This window comes from Penicillium pulvis, assembly GCF_028828015.1.
Source record: "Penicillium pulvis strain IBT 33274 chromosome Unknown contig_1_segment0_segment0, whole genome shotgun sequence".
Classification (NCBI taxonomy): Eukaryota; Fungi; Ascomycota; class Eurotiomycetes; order Eurotiales; family Aspergillaceae; genus Penicillium; species Penicillium pulvis.
The window spans coordinates 3147787-3170373 of record NW_026643074.1 but is presented as its reverse complement, the minus strand read 5'-3'; the positions used below and the strand labels follow the sequence as shown (position 1 = coordinate 3170373).

The 22587-nt window shown below is 45.9% G+C and overlaps 7 protein-coding genes across 7 annotated transcripts; 4 read left to right on the top strand and 3 right to left on the bottom strand.

Moving 5' to 3' along the window:
- Positions 1-134: 134 nt before the first annotated feature.
- Positions 135-1883, bottom strand: N7503_004143 (cytochrome P450; the record flags this gene model as incomplete). The annotated part of the gene is made up of 5 exons (XM_057063690.1): positions 135-291; positions 352-524; positions 588-1413; positions 1480-1760; positions 1815-1883. 5 exons carry the CDS (start codon positions 1881-1883, stop codon positions 135-137), a joined length of 1506 nt encoding a protein of 501 aa, XP_056924605.1.
- A 2087-nt stretch (positions 1884-3970) lies between these two features.
- N7503_004142 (Zn(II)2Cys6 transcription factor domain-containing protein) lies at positions 3971-5359 on the top strand (the record flags this gene model as incomplete). The annotated part of the gene is made up of 2 exons (XM_057063689.1): positions 3971-4625; positions 4704-5359. 2 exons carry the CDS (start codon positions 3971-3973, stop codon positions 5357-5359), a joined length of 1311 nt encoding a protein of 436 aa, XP_056924604.1.
- Positions 5360-6464: 1105 nt separating this feature from the next.
- On the bottom strand, positions 6465-7544 carry N7503_004141 (uncharacterized protein; the record flags this gene model as incomplete). Its single annotated transcript, XM_057063688.1, has 1 exon — positions 6465-7544. One exon carries the CDS (start codon positions 7542-7544, stop codon positions 6465-6467), a length of 1080 nt encoding a protein of 359 aa, XP_056924603.1.
- Positions 7545-10482: 2938 nt separating this feature from the next.
- On the top strand, positions 10483-15786 carry N7503_004140 (uncharacterized protein; the record flags this gene model as incomplete). The annotated part of the gene is made up of 15 exons (XM_057063687.1): positions 10483-10707; positions 10774-11526; positions 11583-11865; positions 11918-12151; positions 12228-12458; positions 12581-13110; positions 13166-13328; positions 13401-13736; positions 13808-13931; positions 13994-14065; positions 14114-14229; positions 14292-14433; positions 14489-15055; positions 15118-15510; positions 15573-15786. 15 exons carry the CDS (start codon positions 10483-10485, stop codon positions 15784-15786), a joined length of 4383 nt encoding a protein of 1460 aa, XP_056924602.1.
- Positions 15787-16541: 755 nt separating this feature from the next.
- N7503_004139 (epoxide hydrolase family protein) lies at positions 16542-18048 on the bottom strand (the record flags this gene model as incomplete). The annotated part of the gene is made up of 6 exons (XM_057063686.1): positions 16542-16639; positions 16700-16954; positions 17004-17079; positions 17150-17398; positions 17494-17689; positions 17762-18048. The coding sequence occupies 6 exons, from the start codon at positions 18046-18048 to the stop codon at positions 16542-16544; spliced, it is 1161 nt and encodes a 386-aa protein (XP_056924601.1).
- A 1159-nt stretch (positions 18049-19207) lies between these two features.
- N7503_004138 (glutathione-dependent formaldehyde-activating GFA) lies at positions 19208-19689 on the top strand (the record flags this gene model as incomplete). The annotated part of the gene is made up of 2 exons (XM_057063685.1): positions 19208-19389; positions 19506-19689. The coding sequence occupies 2 exons, from the start codon at positions 19208-19210 to the stop codon at positions 19687-19689; spliced, it is 366 nt and encodes a 121-aa protein (XP_056924600.1).
- A 1199-nt stretch (positions 19690-20888) lies between these two features.
- On the top strand, positions 20889-22517 carry N7503_004137 (MFS transporter; the record flags this gene model as incomplete). Its single annotated transcript, XM_057063684.1, has 1 exon — positions 20889-22517. One exon carries the CDS (start codon positions 20889-20891, stop codon positions 22515-22517), a length of 1629 nt encoding a protein of 542 aa, XP_056924599.1.
- Between the last annotated feature and the right edge of the window lie 70 nt (positions 22518-22587).

The window sequence follows — 22587 nt, the reverse complement described above, 5'->3', positions numbered from 1 at the left end:
CCTGTATCTACCATATCCCTTCACTTTCAGTAGCTTAGACTTCTTCCTTCTTCATACCACATGTTACCACCACATACGTTCTGTACAACTTCCACACGTACGTCCGTAGAAATAGCTTCTCATTCCTCTCGGTCCTAGTGCTGGGCTTTCGACAGATGAATCGGGAGCGGCGTCTTTTCCCATTGATTATAGGATTTCAGGTTATCCCACCCAGCTGCACGGCCGTCCAATTTCATGTCGAAGCTCCAAAAGACTTTAGCTATAATAAGCCTCATCTCCGCATACGCAAGACTATGTAAAATTCATGATTAGCCACAACATTTGAATCAGTCGAATGCTACGACCACATACTTTTTGCCGAGGCAATTTCGGGGACCAAGCGACCACACCGTGAGAGCTGCGCGGTTGTCTGACTCGAAGCGCTCATCTCTATTGTCCAGCCATCTTTCTGGAATAAAGGATTCGGCATCGGTAAAAAGAGACTCGGCTCGATATGTAGAATAATGAGCTCCACCAACACTTACCTGTTTCAATTAGCCTGGATGATTCTTCAAACTCCGTCATTTGAAGCAGAGAGAAATACGCACTCCTTCTGGAACATATTCTCCATCAATCATTGCTCCTCCTTTTGGTACAACACGCGGAAGGGTTTCAGTTAATGGTGGAAACATGCGAAGGGCCTCCTCAAGCGCTGCATTCAGGTATTTTAATCCACTGACACATTTAAAATTGATTTCGTCATAAAACTTGAACGTTTCCCTGAGCTCTTTCAGAAGCTTTTGGTGCGCAGCTTCATTCTGAAGAAGATAGTAAGTGAAACCAGAAAGCACACTAGCAGCTGTCTCGCTCCCAGCAAGAATCAAAAGAGCAGCATTCGCTTTCATCTGCTGTACTGAAATGGCCCGATCATCGGAATGCCGCATGATAAAAGTGAAAAAGTCGGGTCTTTCTGTTTTAGTTTTAATGCGCTGTAGGACCTTTTCTTCCGTCATACGGTAATGCTCTAATCGATTTTTCATCACTTGTTTAGGAAGTAACTTTCTCACGATGGGTGCCAGCAAAGGGTAAATCATAATGGGACGTATGAAGACCATGCCCTTGGCGGCTTGAAACGTCATTGATACCCATTGGTGATACACGTTGTTCTGTAGGCAATTGAAAGGTTCACCGAACGTCAGGTCGCCAATAATATCGAACGTGGTGAAGTTATACCATCGAACCATGTCGGTAGGCTCCTGCGATTTGAACGTCTCTCCTTCCAGGCGATTCACCAGCAAATCGACGTATGACTGGATGAGATCCTCTTGGTCCCGCAGTGCTTTTTCCGAGAAGGCATGAGACATCAACTTTCTTGTCCTCGAGTGGCCTTCATCATCAGCACTGAACATACTGGCTCCGTAGGGTCCTTTGACGCTTTACATATTTGCATGTCAGTTAGCTTTTAAGTCACAAACAAAGAATGCTTCAGTTTGTTCATACGAGAATCTAGGGTCTTTCTCAAAGGGGCCATCTAACGACTTGCGATGGCCGTAGATATCCTTCCAGGCTTGTGGGCTTCGATAGACCAAAGTTGACGGTGCCATCCGCACTACATCTCCATACTTATCATGAAATTCTTTCATTTTTTTGTGATTGTTGCCTGTGTAACCCCAGTAAAGAAACGGGATATGAGAGATCGCTGCAAGTTTGGGGCCGGGAAATTTGGAAAGAGGACTTAGGAACAGATTATACACAACCGTCCATAAAACATTTCCAAGCAGCTATCTGCATTTTAGTAACTTTGAATTCGCTGGGAACAGAAGGGAGATACGTACCCCAAGTGCAACGGCATAAACTAGGAATAGGGGGCCAAGAGCCCCCGTCTGAACGATCGCAAATGCCATGGTCACTAGGAAGTTGGTTGAAGACAAGCTTCGAGGAGAAATAAGGACGTTTTACTTAAATAATTACCAGTAGGCATCTCGGGGCCTCCTGAAGCTAAAGTGAGGTTCACCATCCCCGTCCCAATGAGGCAATCACGACGAATTCCGCACTTCTGGAGCACTGATGAATCGTCGTTCGGTGTATTATTCTGTAACGCCCAGAGTTCGGTCCTCGGGGACTTTCCCGGGGTGGCTGGCGCCTTATCTCCACTCTATAAGTACAACTTTGGAAACCCCGATCTCGTCCCAGTAAGCGCATATTAGATAGCAACATTCGCCCCTGTTGATTGCGTGATGGTGTTCGGCGTAATTGTTACCCTCCGACCGGAGGCGGGTGAATCTGTGACCTAGCCCTGTATATCCCTTTCACGAATAAACCCCCGATTGACTAGGCTTTTTTTCCGCCAGTAATAATTGGTAGTATCGTCTTTAGGTTCCGAGGGCAACCCTCGGGAATGTCCTTTCATCAATTGATGATTTTTGACCATTCCCGATCACTGTGGTGACACTGTGGCGACACAGCAGGCCTGATCGGATTATAACGCCGATCCCGACGCTAACCCATCGGTTTCATCCCCCGCCCCCGCCCTGACTTTAGCCTAAGTCAAGTATTTTCATTAAGAAAGTCAGGCCGCCGGTCAATTGCGCTAAGATCTCTATACGCCTGATTTTTCTACGACAGGTGCGCCTTATCCGTGAAGATTATGATTACTTTTACCCTAAGCGTCATCTCACTTCAGGAAAAGCAGGTTTCTATATGATATCTGCTTACTTATAATTTGCCCCATTCTAGAGTCTAGTCTGCTGATAGACTTCGGCAGAGCCCCACAAAATCCGGACTCGGGATCCAACCCAGCCCAATTGGGGGTTTGGAGAGGTCCCAGTACATACTGGGTTTGGGGTTTTTAGGTTCAACCCGGACATCTGGACCCACCTGGGTAATACTCACCAACTGGGGTTTTCCGGGTCGAAAAACAAAACCCCGAGGACCGGAACGATATGGTGACAGCGGAATTTTCGAAACTAACGGGGTTCGGTATTAAAAAGGTATATTTTGACGGGGGTTTACTGTACTAGATTAAATATGAAGATCTAAGGATAAGATAGTAAAAAATATCCTACATATTGATAGTCCTCATATGTGCAATAGGAGTCGACTTATAGAGTCGATAATCGGTCTTTCCTGGTATACTTTCTGTTTTCTCCTTGAGTGACTCTAGGGTTGGTCAGCGCCCTCCTAATACTGGAGATCAGTACGGGCTTGCCAAGCCCATCCCACAGAAAAACGGTCTTATCATCCACCTAAAATCCATGTCTGTTGAATAGATGCTCATTGGTCACAGAGAGTCTCTGACCTTAGTAGGATGATATCGCGTACTTCTCGCTCCAATAGCCATGTGCCCCAACAGCCTTCGAAAGTCCTGCCGAATCCTGCAAATAGTGGAGATGAGACGCGTACTGCATCCTGCCTGGGGTTGATTTTCGTGTACAGTATCTGGCCAAATAAGCTACGAACATTTCATCACGCGCTAAAATTTATGACCATAGTAACTGTAAAATAAACTATCTTTAACAGTGTAAAATTCAAAGATACGTGTTGTGGTTGGCCATAGGGAGTATTGGGTTATTCCAAAACAGCCTGACTAGCCATGCAGGCGACTGTTGTTTTCGTAGCTTATATGGCCAGATACTGTATGCGGACGATAACAGCCTTGCATTACATTTCCATTCTGGCCCCCCCTCCCACTGCCTAGGCCTGTCTGCATGTAAGATATCGCGAATCCTTGCCCCTCCTCAAAGATTAATAGATGAAAAATTTAACCTGAAATGAGAGAAATGAGAGAAATGACAGGCCTCCTTCTTCTATTGAGACGCAATGGCCAAACTCCATCACCATTGCTCGCTGTTCTCTCATCTGTTCACTCTCTAACATCCCCCGACACTTCTGCCACAGCTCACCCTGCATCGTCTTAACCTCCACAATCACCCAGTGCGGCATAACAACTTGTCACTGGCGATTTGTAGCGAACAAACGAAATTTGAACACAATGAGCCACAACTGTGGTGTCAATCACGCCAATTTGCGACCACCCTCCGAGCCGGCCTTGTCATTTCGTCATCATCATTCTGCCGACACTGGCAATGTCACTCTTCGGCACGCTGAAACTGGGTCTCTACGAAAGACTTGCGATCGCTGCTATCAGCAAAAGCTACGCTGCTCTGGAAATAAACAGCCTCTAAGTCAATGCTCCCGATGTCGCAAAGCCGGATTGAATTGCGTATACAGTGCCCGAGCTAGTAGAAAGATACCTGTCGACAGTATTGACTACAGTCAGATTGACTGGCAGTCTATCGCAGACTCGATGGCATTCCCACCAGACGATCTGGCTCAAATTGATGGTGGCTTATCGAGATCTACTCCAACATGGCCTCCAGACGAATCCGTGGATTTTGGGTCAGACCTGGCCGATAACTTGATACCGAACCCCGACTCAGGGCGTGCTGACCTCCAGCCTTCGGGCGGAGACTCGAGCTCAGGTACCTACGACTTCTTAACAGATTTTGCCTCTGCTGAAGAAAGTGAAAGGGTGCCATGCCTCACCTCAGGATATGACACCGAGCTGGTCAAAATCTGCCAGTTGCTGGAAGACACATTGGCTGATATTGTTCAGACCAGTTACACTGATAAGGGTATCAACGGCTGTAAGTATCAATGTGGAATACGTGGCGTACCGGCTCTAGCCATTATGACTTTCAATTAGGCTGATCATCGACGCTTAGGTCCGATTGGGAAGGTATTTGGCGTCTTCGACGCCGCCTTGAAGGTGCTATCCAAGGACTCAGACGCTACTTTATGCAGTGGAAGGGAGGGCCAAGATCCTATAAAAAGGTGCATGCAAGGGAAGCACGCTTTATTAGCTGCCCAATGCTATGCCTCTAGCGTGAGAATTATGTCTTATCTTGCAGAGAATCTACTTCGCAACCTTCGTGACTTGGCAGACTCTCCAGCGCAAGGTCCAGCCGGTACTGCAACAATACCAACATTGGGCGCATACCCCTCTGCCCCTACCAAACACACTTCCTCGAATATAACGCTGGGCGATCTTTACTCCCGACTAGATCCACTTGGCCACGCCCTCAACTCAGCCGTTACTACGTTACGGGTTGGTAGCAAGTATCTCAGCGGTATGGAAAAAGCGCTTGCGATACCTATACATCTCATTGCTACCGCTGAGCCATCCGCCACTAGACCGTTGCGGCGTACGTCAGATGAATTGGGCGTACTTACTGAAAAACAACCAAAGTCAGACCTTACAGCCCGCTTTGTCGCTGTAATATGGGACGACGAGACAGCAGTAACCGACGCAAATCCCGTCGCCAAATTCCGGCGTTGCTACGCCGAGATACTGGATCTTACACCTCGTGCCGGTCACTGAGGTATAGGAAAAGCAACAACCCTCAGCTAGAAGCCTCTAACTCTCTTCTTGATACGTTCAACGGCGCTGGAGTGAAGCCAGGATTCGTTTCGCTAGAACGAAAACGCCTCTTAAGATGGTTTAACAGTCCCTGATGACGGTTGAACGGTAGTGTCTTTTCCAGGGTTTCGATCCCCACCCCTTCAAGTTGGAAACAGCGCGAATAAACGGGCTGGAATAGATATATTTAGAGTTAGAACTATTAGATGGCGCTATGGGGATGAAACAATGGGGTCTGAATATAACATCTATTAGCGCTAAAAAGATGGCTATTACTATATAATATAGAGACTTACAACGCTTGAAGCTAGTATATAGAATATAAGCGGAAGTAATAATTCATCATTAACTAGCTGAAAAGAGAGATTCTTCTTCTTCCTTAATATAGAGGAAGTAAGAGCTAAATAAATAGTTTATAATAATCTTACTTTAAATATCTCTCTATTATAGACTAGCTCTAGATAAGTCTAGAGCTTACTCTTTAATCTAGATACTAAATTAAAAGTAATTTAATAATATTTAAGAATATCTAAGATATTCTATTATTTTTATCTTAGAAAATAGATAACTATCTTTTTTTTTATGAATTTAGTTCTTTATCTAGGAATCAAAATAAGTTATATACTAGTTCTTAGTAGTAATAATAGAGATTACTCTAAGGGTATAGGGAGCTATATAGGTAATTATACTCTAAAAGGATAGCGAAATAGTAATAGAAAGTAATTAAAATAAGATTAAAGTATAGTTAAGATAAAAGAATAAAGATAGAAGAAGAGTGTATAGAGAAAACACTATAAAAGTAAGCTCTAAGAATATTCTTTATTTATATTATAAATTTTTCACCATAGCCCGCCCCTAGATATGATCTGCTTTGTCATTGCATACCCGTAATCTAAAAGTAGGTTGTGCAATGTTTTCTTTTATTTATAACCCGAAAGAAAGACTAGAAGAAAAAACCCGAGACTAAATTCATGATATCAAAGAACGGAACAGCACCGTCACCTACAGGTTTCGAAGCAGATTCGAAACTAAGCAGGAACTGAAACTCCTAACATACTTCTCACAATCAATTAGTGGATTCCTCCGTGTTCGGAGGCAACTTATTGAGAGGAATATCCCGGTCCACAAGATGATCCAATCCGGCTGCTGGAGCGTTCAGCTCTCTCTCCGTATATCTGATAATGGTCACCGACGATGTCACTCCTTGCATATAGCCCACTTTATGGATCGTGTATTCGCCACCCGACTTTCCATAAAGCAGCACCTCGCTGCGGTATTTCACATTGAAATATCCCTCAAAGTGAAGCAAGTCGCAGTCAAGCCGTTTGAGTGGAGGCACTCTTGGGCTGGCTCGCCAGCGAATAGTTTCACCCTTCTCAGAACTTGTGGTGTTGGTCTCGGTTCTCGTGACTTTCCACTCAGCGCCCATTTCAGTCTCTCCGATTCCGAAGAAGCCAGTCTTCACAGACATATTCACGCCCATCTCGTCCGCCCAGCTCTCCTCGCTGCTGGTTGAGTTGGTCACCGATTTATCTCTTTCAACCTCTCCTGGCTGTTCGATGGTGGTGTTATTTTCAAGTTTCAAAGTGTCGTAGTAGATCAGGGAAAGATTCTCGGGGTTTGGATCCTCTAAGAATTCAAAGTCTATTCTGATGCGATCGATATCTTCGAGAAAGTAGTATCCTAGAGACGTGATTTCCGCCCCTGTCTGGTTGACTTCGGCACGGCCACTAATCCCCAAGGGGAAACCACTGTGAATAGTGACTGGATAAAAGGTCGGAATTGCACCAATTGAGCCTGACATGGAGCTCCAAGTTCGGTCTTGGTTTGTTGCAAGGTAGATACAAGATATGCACCGCGTGGCTAGCATCTCAGACTCCCCTTGTCGAAGCTCCGTAATGTATTCACCAAGGCGAAGCGTGAAATCAGACTTCGTGGCCCCTTCACTGTTTCCGAACGTAGGAGAGGCTTTGTTGTTTGTGTACTGAACACGAATGGCACAAATGCGGGCAGGTACCACTTTATTATTCGTCCACACCTCAATCTTGGATACAAATGGAAACTCGTGCACATTTTCTTCAGTCGCAAGACAGTGAGAAAACGCAGTTCCTCGAGAAGTGCCTCGCTCCCATTGGTGGACAACCATCTTTCTAGGTGATTGTGTATATAAATGTTCGAAATGTATTTGAAGATCGTGGTAAAGATAGACAGAAGCTGGGGAAGTTGAGGAACCTGCTTAGGGGTATTATCAGCTTTATATGCCTTTTAGCAAGCCCCACAAGACTTGGTAATAGAACAACTGAAACTATGCTATAGCTTCCCAAGAGTTGCGGTGAAATAACTGCTGCTACAGGGTGGCATTGCAAGAAAGTCTTGTGTCATTCCTTCATATGCAGGTATTTCCGCCCAAACGTAACACAAGGAGCCCCCGTGCGGCTGCAAGGTGGCCCAGTAGATGCATATGCATAGCTTCCCAGCTCTTCCATTACGTTTCCTAAGAGGAGTGCCCTCTATTTGCTTATGATGAGATGTTATCATGACAAAAGACTGCGTTATGGTTTCCATTGATAGGGCGCATTTGATCACTAGGGTAAGGTGTCAAAATACTACACGTATACAAGTTATCTTAAACGGAATACCCGAGACCGCTTTCCACAATGACGCATGCACTATGCACTGCGAAATGAAGGCTGACCATAGCAATTAAAGCGTAGATCAATCATATTTCCTGCATTTATGTGATCTATCACAGTAGTACAGAGTGCTCTACATTCTGGCAAATGTTGCATACGTGAGTTTTTTTTACCAAGAAGCAAAACTACTGTTAACTCTTCTATTGTAGGCTGTTGGTGTTTCAAAAGAAGACTTCATGTGTTCCGATTAATATCACCATTGCAGCTACATTATTTCATAATATCTACGGACAGTCAGCGGCAGTGAAGGCCCTCCCGGCTTTGGTGGCTCTTTCAGCAATTTGACACTTTTTCAGTGTGGCATTCTCTGTCTGTGAGTATCAATATAATATTCGCACTCTCTATAAAGTGTATAATATCGCTTAGCACGTTTGATCCAGGAGCTGGCCAAAGATGGGACCACACCATTTCAAGATCTCCTCATGCAAAACCGCCCATTCAAGACCCTGATATTCTCCCTTGCTAACCATCTGGGTGTCACTATTTTCTTCGTCTGAGCTCCCCAAGCAGGTGATGCGTTCAGCTTTGTTGTCGGCCTCGGCACCTACCCATCAGTTTTTCTCTTGACACTTATCACTATGGGGTTGCTGAAATTGCGATACTCGAAAACAGAGAATTTTCACTCCCCGTTAAGTGGGCCATGGCCTGCTCTTGAATTTTACCTTGTAGCAAATGTTGTAAGTTTCCCTATGTCTGCTCCCATGAAACGCGCTTACTGATATGTTGGAGTGTTCGCTTGTTCTGCCCTTCATTCCTCCTACGAGCCCTACCAGCCTCCCCTATTATCTTTCCCTACCAGCCTCCCCTATTATCTTTCTCCTGTGGTTTCATTGGCCATTCTAGCACTAGGCGTCATATACCACTATGGCCGCTGGGTCATTCTGCCATGGGTTTTTGGATACAAACTTGAACTAGTGGCTGTTGGCCTCAGTGATGGATCCGCAGGTATCGAGATATAAGAATAGAAAGTCGGGGTAAAGACTCCAGTGCCATGCAGTCGGGTAATCAAAACAAAGCCTATGCATTTCCATCAGCTTTGGGTCACCTATATTGCCCTCCATCGAATGATCATGTTCAAGGATATAGGTATCAGGCCTTTCAAGTAGACTGAAACCGGCTAGACCGGTGACGGGGTCAACCGAGTATCAGCCTCAGGTGGAAACTCACCGGAGATTCTGGGCCTTCTCGGGCACGGCTATGGTGAGAATAGCGGCAATGCGACCATAGCCCCCTATCGTCAATTGTAATTATTACAGCGACCACCAGAGTAGCAAAAGTCAGATGCACAGAGTGAATAAGTTTCTACACTCGGCACACGCATGGTTCCAAATTTTTTTTTATTAAATCCTGCCCAGCCAAGAAAACAGAACCAGAAATAGAAGCGATTAGATTGGCGAGGTGATAGAGGTTAATGCCCGCATGACCGAGACATGAGAGGTGAATCCGGGCATCAGAAATCAATTTTTCCCACTTCTTTCACCTTAATTTGCCATAATTGCATTGGTGACGATGCTTCAAAAGACTCCAGTCTTCGCTACTTGGCAGACAGCACAAGATTACGAACTGGTTATCAATCTACTGATTATCCGCTGTTGTGTTTTGCCTGTCCGCCACAGGTGTCTTGCTGAACGTACCTCTCACGCGACTTTATCGAGGACAACATGTGCCATCTATATGTCCCGCAAGGCGCTCCAAATGAGGATTTCTGCAAAATTGGCAAGATACCCAATGTGGCTAGTCGAGGCTCCATGACAGGCGCTTCTGAGGGGGATGAGTAAGCTCGATCCCATCCACTTGACGGGTATCCCAGCACATTAAGGCACGTTTGCTTGTATTGAATCAACACTATGTTCGCTCGAGAATTACATCTTTGCAATTCAGACAATCGCCGAAATGGTGAGATGAGGTCATTCTTGTCGAATGATAAAGCAAGCTATCCTCCATACTGTTCTATCAATGCGCATGTCAAGATCCCGCAATGATTCTTGGCACAAAGCGTCGCCGTCGGGGATCCGACACGCCGCTCGAATCCGATAAGTACGGGGTGGCCCCGCCAATCACTGCTGACCCACCGTATTCTGGAGTGATTAGAGAAATGGAAGGCGTTTGGTGCTAATCTAGTCTAGTGCTGTCTTATCTTGCCTAACGATCATCTTCCCCAGGCTACAATTTTGTACATTCAGACCCTTGACAGTTCACATCAATTTGACGGCCGATAAACAAGGCTGCATTATTCCTTGTGCCAGTGGCTTTTCGCTGCCCGTAGAAGACCGCCGGCCTCTGTCAGTCATAGAACCAGCCTCTTTGCTTAATCTCAAACGAAATTCTTGAAGACCCTCACTTCGTAGTCCCATCACCTTGAATCCCCTCTGGCCTTACACCACCTCTGCCATGGCATCAACGCCAGCCATGGGCGCATGCGGCGACAGCCAGTTTGGGCCCATAGTCGCTACAACAGACTGTCGCGGGGGCTTCGACTTCACAGTACTCTTTGAATCCTCCATTTTGAACATCTTACCTGCGGCTTGTTTCCTCTTGCTGGCAATCTTTCGCCTGTTTCAGTTGTCTAGACGGTCACCAAAAGTGCTCTCTTCCGCATTCCGTGTCGCGACTCTGGTTAGTATACTAAATTCCTGTTGGTATTTGCTCAAAATAAAACGGCTAAAATTTGGCATCATACAGGTCGTCTCCATAGCTTTTGCAGCTATTCAAATTGGTCTCCTGGTACTTGTTGCGATACAGCATCCTCTTAGTGGACCCGTTTCACTTGCGGGCGCAATTCTCGATCTTTTGTCGGGGCTGGTCATCGTGATTCTCGTTGACCTGGAGCATTTCCGGTCTCTTCGACCATCCTTTCTCGCCTCAGCTTACTTGTTCACCACACTGCTTCTGGACATTGCGCGTGTGCGCACAGCTTGGTTACTACCCGGCCATCTGACTTACTCTGCTTGTCTCTCTGCGTCTCTCGCTGTCAAGGCAATTCTTTTGACACTCAACAGTATTGAGAAGCGGAAGTGGTTTATGCCAAGCGAAAAGTACCACTCTATTGAGAGGGTCAGCGGGCCTTTTAGTCGAGGCTTATTTACTTGGCTGAATAGTCTGCTATGGAAAGGGCATTCCGTCTTATTGACTGAGGAAGGTCTGCCTAATGTGAACGAGAAGATTTTGTCTTCAGAAGTAGCTACTCGATTCACAGATTCGTGGATGGGGTGCTCTCAAAGTGGACAAAATGCGCTGCTTTTGGCGGTGATCAAATGTCTGCGCTGGGAAATGGCGACGATCGCCTTTCCACGACTCTGTGTCGTGGGATTTAGTATTGCGCAACCCTTTCTGATTGGAAAATTTGTTACCGTTCTACAGGAGACAACCCCGTTGTCACAGGATATGGGCTACGGCTTAATTGCAGCGACCGCAATTATCTTTACTGGGGTTGCTGTAAGCCTGTTCAGCTGACTCGCGCTATCAAGAAAGAAACTTACATTCACTCATAGGTTTCCCGAGCTACTTACGAGCATTTGGGATATCGTGCCACAACCATACTTCGTGGTGGTCTAATGACTCTTGTTTTCCAGCATATGATGGATCTGCCTCTGGGAGGCACAGATGAATCCAGCGCGATGGCCCTGATGGGCTCTGACATAGAGATGCTCGCAGAATATTTCTATTCAGTAGTTTGTGAGACCTGGGCGAATGTGCTACAATTAGCTCTAGCTACATGGTTGCTACAAACTCAAGTCGGTGCTGTCTGCATCGGTCCGATTTTGGTTGCAATAAGTTAGTGTTCTCCTAACCATTTGTTTGCAGTATTCTGACAGAGGTACACTAGTCTTCATAGCAGCATCATTTGCAATGGGTAATGCTGTTTCCACTCGGCAGAAAGATTGGCTTAAGGCTACCGAAAAGCGTATCAACTTCACTACTTCCATTCTAGGGTCCATTCGAAATGTCAAATACCTTGGACTTACCGAGACAATGAGCAATATGATTGACGCAATGCGCATGGAAGAGCTTGAGGTCTCCAAGAACTTCCGCAAACTCCAGTCCATACGGATATGTATGGGTGCGTGCTATCTCACTCCATATTCCGCGTCAGATATATGAAAATAAGGAATCAATTCACTGACACTAGAATCTAGTTAACTCCCCTTTGACCTTTGGGCAGCTTGTGACACTCGCTGCCTATGCGATATTAGCATTGCTGCAGGGCTCTGGCGGACTTGCCGTCAGCAAAGCCATCACATCTTTGTCTCTCATAAACTTGATGATTACGCCACTTAGCTACCTTTTGATGGCTATTCCCGACGCATATGCTTCAATGGGTTGCCTGAACAGGATACAAGACTTCCTCAAAAACCCGGGCCGACTTGGTATGTATTTCATTCCTCTCTCTATATTACCATACCATTACCATACCATAATTTGGTATTCCTGAATGCCGAATCATACTTTGTATCCTCAACAAATGCTGACAAATAATTGTCATACACAGAGAAGAGGCATCTTGCCCAGTCGCTTTCAAGTCACTCTATTTTGACCAGTAGCATCTCTGCTATCGAGCTTTCTTCACTTCCAGAAAGTCTACCCACACAGAAAGAAGTGGTTCTATCACTGCGCAATGTTCAATTTGGCTGGAAACCCTCCTCTCGGAGGAGCATACAGGGCATTACACTCAGTTTTGAAGCCTCTCCTACTGGCACTGTCATTATCCTTGTCGGCCCAGTAGGCTGTGGTAAATCTACATTCCTCAAGGGTCTCGCAGGTGAGACGCCCGTGTTGGAGGGTGAGCTTTTTATCAAGTACCCAGATTTGGCATTCTGTGACGAAACACCATGGCTATCCAACACATCAATACGGAGTAATATTGCTGGAGACGACCCATCCTCTTTCGATCCAGACTGGTATCGCACCGTTATTAGCGCATGTGCGCTAGATCTGGATCTGGAGAAAATGCCAGCCGGTGACGAGACATCCGTGGGTAGTAAAGGATCTAGACTCAGTGGAGGACAGAGACAAAGGATTGTAAGTTATTTATTCAAACTGGGTTTGTTATCCACTAAAACATTGACCCGTGCAGGCTATCGCACGCGCCGTTTACGCTCGTAAACGTATCGCTTGCTTCGATGATGTTTTGAGTGGCCTAGACAATGCAACCGCTCGAGATGTCTTCCATAATGTCTTTGGTCCGACTGGACTATTACGTCGGCTTGGCTGTATGGTTTTCTTAGCAACTCACACTGGTGTGTCATCCCGTCTACCACATAGCTCATTTGGCCGACCGAAATCTCCCTCTTACACTAATTGTATTCCAGTTCATCACTTGCCCCAAGCCGATCTGATCTTGGTACTGGGAGAAGATGGCCGAGTTGCCAAGCAGGGTAGGTTTACCGAGCTTCAAGAAGAAATTGACGACTTGGTTCACATCGAGGGGATGCAACTCAGGCAAAATGATGACGCAGAGAGAATTGATGAGTTGCCAGAACTTCTCAATCAAACAGCGGAGTCCATGCGCGCTTCCTCCGTAGATGTCAAGCGCCCGATGACAGACCTCGCTGTATACAAGTACTATTTCTCTGCGCTGGGCTGGTTGCGAATTTCTGCTTTACTTTTCTTCATAATAACCGAGGCTGGCATGAGCGGATTTCGCTGTAAGTCATGACGACTATATTCATTTGCTTGGCTTGTTCATGAGCAAGGCACCTGGCTGACTTTCTCGCAGACATCTGGGTTGACCTCTGGTCCTCCAGCAGTGATAATACCGCACCCTCGCGCCTAGGCTACTGGCTTGGGCTATATGGGGCATTCTCGGTTATTCAACTCTTTGCGCTGACGCTTGCTGTATTGTATGTTTTGACATTGTCCGCCACCCTTATGTCTTGGCTGATCATTTTTGCTCTGCCATTAGCTGGACGTGGGTTGTCATCGTCCCAGCGGCTTCTCAGAACCTTCATTCTACCATGCTGCGCGTTTGCATGAGGTAAGTTTATCTAAGATTGTACGTAGATCGTTGGCTGACAAGAACCAGCGCTCCAATGTCGTTTTTGTCGAATGTTGAGACTGGAGCCCTAGTAACCCGCTTCAGTCAAGACATAAGACTAGTGGACATGGTTTTACCCCGGGCCTTCATATCTACGGGTTTTCGTAAGTTCAGTGATAAAATTGCTAAAATGCTATGTCAGTGTCCTAATCACCATGAGTTCCAGAGTTCTTTGCGGCCATTGCGCAAGGCGCAATTGCTATCGCTTCACTTCCATACTTAGCGGCAGCTTTGCCCCCTGTGATTGGACTTCTGGTACTAATTCAGCGGTTCTATCTCAAGACATCTCGTCAACTGCGGCTATTAGAGTATGTCATTGTTTCTATATCCCACCCATCCCAAACTAATGCAATGCACCTACAGGATCGAGCTCAAGAGTCCTCTTTATACCCACTTTATCGAATCTTTGGCAGGAGTAACCACCATCCGTGCATTTTCCTGGACTCACGCCACCTCTAATCGAATGATTTCCATGCTAGACACGGCCCAGAAACCTTACTATCTCCTCTTGTGTATTCAACGATGGCTGAGTCTCGTGCTAAATTTGATTGTCGCTGCCTTAACAGTACTTCTTGTTGGCATCTCGCTCGCTCTCCGCACTCGTGTTGAGCCAGGTCTCTTGGGAATTGCTCTTGTGATGATGATGGAACTGGGACTCGTTCTCTCGGCATTGATACAGAACTGGACGTTGCTTGAAACTTCACTGGGAGCTATTTCACGAATCAAGGAGTTTGCCGAAGAGACTCCGAACGAAGAGAGCAACGCCATTGTCCAGACTTACATTGAAATCCCAGAATGGCCGACTCAAGGAGAAATCTCATTTGTGGATGCGACTATTGCATGGAATAATGACGCGAAGCCTTTACTCAACAAAATAAACCTTCACATCCGTGCTGGGGATAAGTTCGGCCTCTGTGGTAGAACAGGAAGGTATTTGAAAGCATGTTCTTTCCTGTCCAAAGAACAAAGCTAATAAATAATGAACAAAATAGTGGCAAAAGTACATTGGCGCTATCGCTCCTCCGGCTCAATGAGGTTTTCTCGGGTAGGATCGTCATCGATGGACAAGATATTTCCCTTTTGTCCAGATCAACAGTCAGACAGCGCATCAGCTGTCTCGGCCAAGAGCCATTCATTTTCCCTGGTACCGTCAGGCAAAATGCCGACCCACTGGATGTGGCATCGAGCACGGAAATTATCGATGCACTAAATTCCGTCGGAGTCTGGGACTCCTTAGTGACAAGCCACAATAGCACGGATGAAGTGTTGCTGGATACGAGTTTAGATGAAAGCATTCTATCCCAGGGCCATAAACAACTATTCTGTCTAGCAAGAGCTTTGCTGAAGAAAAGCAAGATTCTGATTTTAGATGAGCCAACAAGCAGGTATGTTAATTAGTTATCAGCCTCATCTCATTGGTTTTTCTGGTATCTGACCGTGTCTACAGTCTGGATCCCGAAACGGATGCCAAAGTGCAAAAGGTCATACGGCAGTCTTTTGCTGATTGCACCGTGATCATGGTGGCACATAGAATCCATACTCTCCTCGACTTCGATCAAGTCGCTGTCCTGAGCGGTGGACAGGTTATAGAAGTGGGACATCCACAAGAATTAGTGTGCAAGAGTGGTGAATTTGCAAAATTACTGGATCTGGAGTCGTGATTTGTGTGGGGACTTAGTCCTTGTAAGCAAGTTCCCTCGTACTAGGGATATGCATTTGACAGCATGAATTCCCGAGGTCATTTGGCATGTGTCTGGCAAATGACAAAATTTATTAATCTCAATTGAGAAAACCATAGGATGAGACATATATCCTTAGTTTTGAAATGTGTCTATTATACCGTACTGAGTTTGAAACCGTTGAATTGCTTATGAAGAGTCTAACCGCTCATGCTAGTTCACCCCTCCCAGAACTACACGTAAGAGACCCACACGAGAAGGCACCCAGCTGCAACCAATTATCAATTGCCTGCCGAAGCTACAAATTCGTCATTCCTGATTCCTGTATGATATGCCACTTCTATCTCATCCCCGTGAAGCCCCTTCAGGTATCCTTGAACTTGCGCGACATGTTCACAACCTGGTCAAAGCGATCCGAGCGGACGAATGAAAAGAAGCACACCGATACGCGGAGAGGGAGGTAAGATAGAACGATATGCTGTATAGTGAGATGGTCTCCGAGGAAAATAATGAAAGAAGAGCGAATAGCGCTGATATATACAGCGCAACCTTCAGACGTGTGTTTGACACCCTGATTTGAATCAAAGAGAAAACCTCATAAAATACGCATGTATTCCAAGCTCCGAAGGAGGATATTCCGAATAATTCATTAGTCAAAGCGCTTCGCCACAATAATGTTGAAAGCGTCCCGTATCCTTCCAATCTGCGCGTTTTTCCGATGCCTAGCAATCAGAGACTCAATTATTGACATCCCAGTAGCTGCCAATTTCTCGCAAATCTTGTAGCAAAGCAGGAGGATTATCCAGCCCCGGGAAGTGGCCCCCAAATCCATGATCTGAATAAATTCTTAGTCAGCCTACATCCTCCACAATATGAGACATAGAAGAGTACTCACTTTTGTAATAAACTAGGTTTCCAACCTTAGCCACTAGCGCAGGTGGCCAAAATCCGGGATTATACTTAAAAGCGCTAAAAAGCAACGGGGCATCATTCGAAGCCTTGCTATACACAGTGCTGAATCCGTTAGGATTCTGTGCATAGATCACCACTGAGGATGCAAAGCTTTCCGTCAAATAGTATAGAGAAACACTGCGTAGAATTTCGTTCCTGGTAAGAACTGAAGGTGCATGCCCAGCATCGGGATCGGACCCTGATCTCTCAGTTAGAATAGGGGATTCAATATTGGGATGAATACATACAGTTCATGAATTTTTCCCCGATCCACGCGAGCTGCCCAATGGGATTATCATAAAGAGCCAGACCGATGGTATTTGGCTAAGAGGATCCGTCTTTGTTAGTCATTTCCTCCCATGTGACCTTAATAAGAGGGCAAGATTTCCGATACCTTTGTGGTCTGCTCACTGAAATATCCAGTCCCTTCGTTACTCCATGTAATAGTCACATCCTCTTCAAAATCCTCCAGCCCTGTGAGAGTGATGTTCTCAGCGGCCAACTCGGCCGAACTCAAGGGGTAGAATGGGAGGAAGTCTAGATGTGCTGCCCTGACAGTCGTATTCCACTGATCGTACAGGCTATACGCAACGCCACTGCCCCAATCCGTGCCGAAGGTGGCGTATTCCTCATAGTCCAGTACCTGCGCCATCAGAGTATTGAAAACTCGAGCTGTGTCTTGGATTGTCCAATCTATTGGAGGGGAGAAGAAAAAGCGAAGCCTGGCAGGGATGGTACAATAACATCAAATGAAACAAGCTTTCCAGACTTGATCTTTGCAGTCTTGGTAAGATCGTTGATCAACGGAATGAATTCAAGGAAAGAACCCGGCCAACCATGAATCAGGAGCAGAGGGATAGCATCTGCTGCGCCGGACTTTTCATGGATGAAATGCACGGTCAAACCCTCGATCTCTGCTGTATAGTGGCTAAACCTACTCCAGCAACAGCTTTTAGTATGCGTTAAAGTATTCAAAGCCGAGGCATATGCATGTGGTCAAACATACTTGTTCAAAGAGGTTTGCTCTTGATTCCAATCAAAGCTTGTCAACCATTGTTGTTTGAAAGACTTCAAGTCACTTAGGGTGATGCCTGCAGATGTCCCGGTATCTGTATACACAGGCGTCTGGGGAAGGTGAGATTCCTGAATCTGACGGATCATTCGAGGTACTCTGTCGGAGAGGTCGATTTCGAAAGGCCGCAACTTGAAATTCTCTTTGGCAATAGCAGTCCTTATGACCATCATAGTCAAAAGAAGGCTGGAAGCCAGCGTGTGGATCCACGATGATGACATTTTAGGACTTTGCGATATCTGTCTGTCAATACCCACTTCAATCGTTCCCGGTTTTGAACTCCGTGTTACGAGACTGGGGGTGCGTTAGGCATATTTATACCCCGCTCCAGCCTTTCCATACGACAGCAAACCTCCTTTTAAATTAACCGAATAAACATATGCGGTGAAGAGGATCTAGCCTTTGCCGAAGCGGTATAGCTATTCTTACAAAGCGGAGTGGAAACTCCATAATCTCATGGCAAATGAGGCTATGTCAGTGTAGAAGACGGAATAATCAATGCCAAGGAACAGGGTTACTAAACTAATGCAGACTACTTATGCAGTGTAAGCACAGTAAGCATTACTTGGGCAAGTAATTGCGATCGAAAGTTGCAACCACGCCAGGACTCGATCCAACTAAAATTCATGTTGTCTCAAAGGGTAACAGCTCGCTTTGACGGTAGTAATCTTGAATAGCATGTTCAATTTACGCATCAAAACTCATGTAGAAGCTGAGTGAATCGCCATGTTCCTGACTCGATGAACCAGTTAAATGCCGCCCGTACCTTTCTGAGGCAATTTCAGCCGAGATGCCAAGGGATTGGTGTGGAAGCGAGCAGTCAATCAATTTTACTCTACTTCGTAATTGAATGGACATATACATGAAGGAAAGCGTGGTACCTCCGAATGGCCCCAATACTAGGGACTCTAGTTATGGAATGTTGTTACAGGTGATTTTGTAGCAAACGCTCAGTTAGGCGCCGCCCGCTGAACATCTGAGGGTGGCCATTTCGATGGAACAATTCGGTATGAGACATCAACACAGCAATATCTATAAATGTTTACCTAGAGCTTAAGGTACAGGCGCAGCCAGATTGCTGCTTTGGTCAAGAGCTTCATGTCGCCAACCGAGCGGCTAGTCCGTTCATCCCGCAGATTTCGTGCCGGTCACTATCAGCGGGCGCAACTTAATCACGTGACTCAATCCACGGCCAACGTCAGCAAAGGGGAACGCGACACTATCATACACTTAGGCCCAATTTGCTTCGCGACTTAGCATATCCTTGATACTGATATAAGCATCAACAGACATCTCGTTGTTTCCATCGAGAAAACAGGTCCCAGTGGTTAACCAACCCCTTCTTGTTGCACTCTACTCTAGTCTAAACTTTCGGATAAGATGGCGGACAAGGCCCTCAACTCCACCTGCCATTGCGGCGCCATCACCGTGGTCATGCCTCACCAACCAGAGGAGATCAATGAATGCCAATGTACAATCTGTCGGCGCTACGCAGCCGCTTGGGCGTACTACAAAGTGAATGAAGTCAAAATTGACATAAAAGAAGGCGCCAAGCTCTCTCAGTACGTTTGGGGGGATAGAGAGATCTCATTCAATTTCTGTGAGAATTGCGGATGCGTGTAAGTCTCAATCGGCTTATCGTCTATGGATCTCAATAGGTTGGCTAAAGTGAAAATAGATGCTATTGGTGGCCACTCGAAGAAAAGAAGGCAGACGGTAGTATAGCTGTCTTCGGCGTCAATACGAGGAATATGGATCCCATGGAAATTTTTCACGTCAACCGCAGGATTGAAAAAGCTTGGCTGCTCCAGCCACTCAAGGATAAAACCTTGGCGCATGAGCAGGATCAGGCCAGGTACTGAATGATTCATGTAGAAGTTGATGCAAATTTGATTGATAGAATGTGTTCTCAAGTCGAAAATAGTGATTTTTTGCTCTCCAGCCCTGTTGGTAGCCAATTCTTCAAAGAGCCTGAGAGTTTATCGAGAATTAATATCCAAAACGAACATCAACAATATTTTTATCCTGTAGGTCTCTGCAATGTAAATTGAACCACAACAACTCACTTGAAATTCAGGATGAGCCCTCTGAACTCAGGTATGGAGCCTTCACGGGTTGCAAAAAGACCATTGACCTTATGTACAGCTCTCTAGATCATTTTGTGGAATTCTCCACATACTCTACATTTTTGGATATCTCATCCTTGACTTTACTAGAAAACAGCAGGAGTTAGTATCCGCGAAAATTACTTCTCGTATTTCGTTTGATACGTCTGTATCATGCCTGGTGTGAGTAAGTATTAGATAAACGGACACTTCAATGTTGTACGAAAATCAAGTCATGCATATGCAACGTTCTTTTAGCAAGCTGTTTCTGTTAGCAACGATATGTAAGCAAATTTCACGGATATAAACTGGATATCCCGTTTAATACTGGTATTCTCAATCAGTCTATACACAAGATCATGGGTCACCGCTGTTGTAGTCTTACCGTTACTTAGTACTTACCTACTTCTTAAGTTCAGCCATTCGCCTTCTCCATGCGGCCGCGCTCTCCTTCTCAGGTGATAGATCGCATATAAGTTAAGAGAGTATTTATGTGAGGATCACCTGCATCTTGAACACGGTGAATGTGTGGATTCGGAGTTGTCATTTTCAAACAGCCAGCGTTGTCGGCGCTTTCTTTACCTTGAATTTTATGCATTTTTTCATATCTTCGGCCCGCCCATTGTGCCGACCTTGCCGATTTCTGACCCACATTTCGGGCCCACAACATCGCCTTCTGCCTTTGACGCACGGAAATTCTCCAGATCCTGGTTGGATATTTTTCCGGTCGGAAAAGTATCCGTGGAAAAAAACTCTTCCTTAGGTAATCCCATAGACAGTGAGCTGCTTGCAATGGGTAGATTCGTCTACCGTAATTCTTAGCATTTGATATCATTACCGGCAACTACACGACCCACAAAGCGAGATTTTTTATAAGTGACAATGCCCGCTAAGTATAGTATTCGCGTCCCTATTAAATTTCCTACTCTCATTCACCAACCTCCGTTGCCACATCCATGGTCAATGTTAAGATGCGAGCGTCAAAAGCCAAGGAGGATGGAGGCATGCCATCCGAGATATCATTTCGTCGTATGATATTCGACCAAGGCGCCGTGTCGCAAAAAATCATCGATGCGCCATATGAAGGCAAGGGAACGAACCAGGAGCCTTATATTGTCACCTGGCTTCCGGACGACCCCAGGAACCCGGTAGGGTTTAAAAAAAGCTCAAAATGGTTCATCACATTCCTTGCTTCCAGCTCCAGTCTCGCGGTCTCTTTGGGCTCATCCACATACTCGGGAGGATTGAGTGACATCATAAGCCATTTCCAGTGCAGTCGCGAAGTGGGAATCTTGGGCGTCTCGCTCTTCGTTCTCGGTTTCGCTGTTGGTCCCTTGTTATGGGCACCCTTAAGTGAAGTCTATGGACGTCGCGTGGTGCTGATACTGAGCTTGATGTTCTTCACTGCATTCACGGCTGGAACAGCCGGCGCACAGAACATTGAGACTCTGCTTATTCTGCGATTTTTTGCGGGAAGCCTCGGATCCGCTCCAATGGCAGTCTCCGGTGGTACTATCTCCGATACTTTCCATGCTATAGATCGCGGCCTTCATAGCAGTCTGTACGCAGCGACAGCATTTTTGGGACCATCTATCGGGCCTATCGTGGGTGGATTTCTCGCTGATGCTGCAGGCTGGCGGTGGTGCCAGGGATTACAGGCGGCTTTTGGTGGCTTTATGTGGTTAACGGTCATGATGTTCTTGCCTGAAACATATGCTCCTTTCTTATTACGAGAGCGGGCAAAGAGGCTGTCAAATATATCTGGCAAAGTGTATTGCTTTCAACGCGATATTGAGCAAGCCGAGATATCAACAAGAACTAAGATCAAAACCATTATTTTCCGACCATTTATCTTGCTTTTTTGCGAGCCTATTGTGCTCCTACTAAGCATCTATATTGCTATCATCTATGGGACATTATATATGCTTTTCGACGCATATCCTATCGTCTTCCAGGATGTCCGCGGCTGGAGCCCTGGGATTGGTGGCCTAGCATTCATAGGAGTATTAGTGGGAATTCTCTGCTCTGTCACCTATAATATTCCCGTCTACTATAGGTATAGGAAGAGAACCCTCGAGTCGAAGACACGCTTAGCCCCAGAAGCACGTCTACCACCTACATTCTTGGGCAGTATTCTTCTTCCTATCGGCCTGTTCTGGTTTGCTTGGACAAACTATCCTTCTATTCACTGGATGGCATCGATCGCTGCTGGCGTGCCGTTTGGCTTTGGGATGGTGACAGTGTATATGCCGATCCTTACCTATCTGATGGACACCTATACCATTTATTATGCCTCGGTTGTGGCTGGGAATTGCCTTCTAAGGTCATTATTTGGATGCATATTCCCGCTTTTTACCTCATATATGTACCAAAACCTCGGAATCCACTGGGCATCATGTGTTCCAGCTTTCCTTGCACTTGCGTGCACACCGATGCCTTTCTTGTTCTACAAGTTCGGCTCACGGATCCGAAAGAATTGTCGGTATGCTGCCGAGGCGGATGCTTATATGCAAAGTTTAGAAGCTGCAAAAGCTTTGCCGCTTGAGGAGCTGGCCAGCTGTGATGAAGAAGTGAATATAGTTTAGCGATTATGACGCGAATATCCTGTTTTTCTTGCCGGCAAACATCCGAAATGAAGGATTGAATCTCGATGTA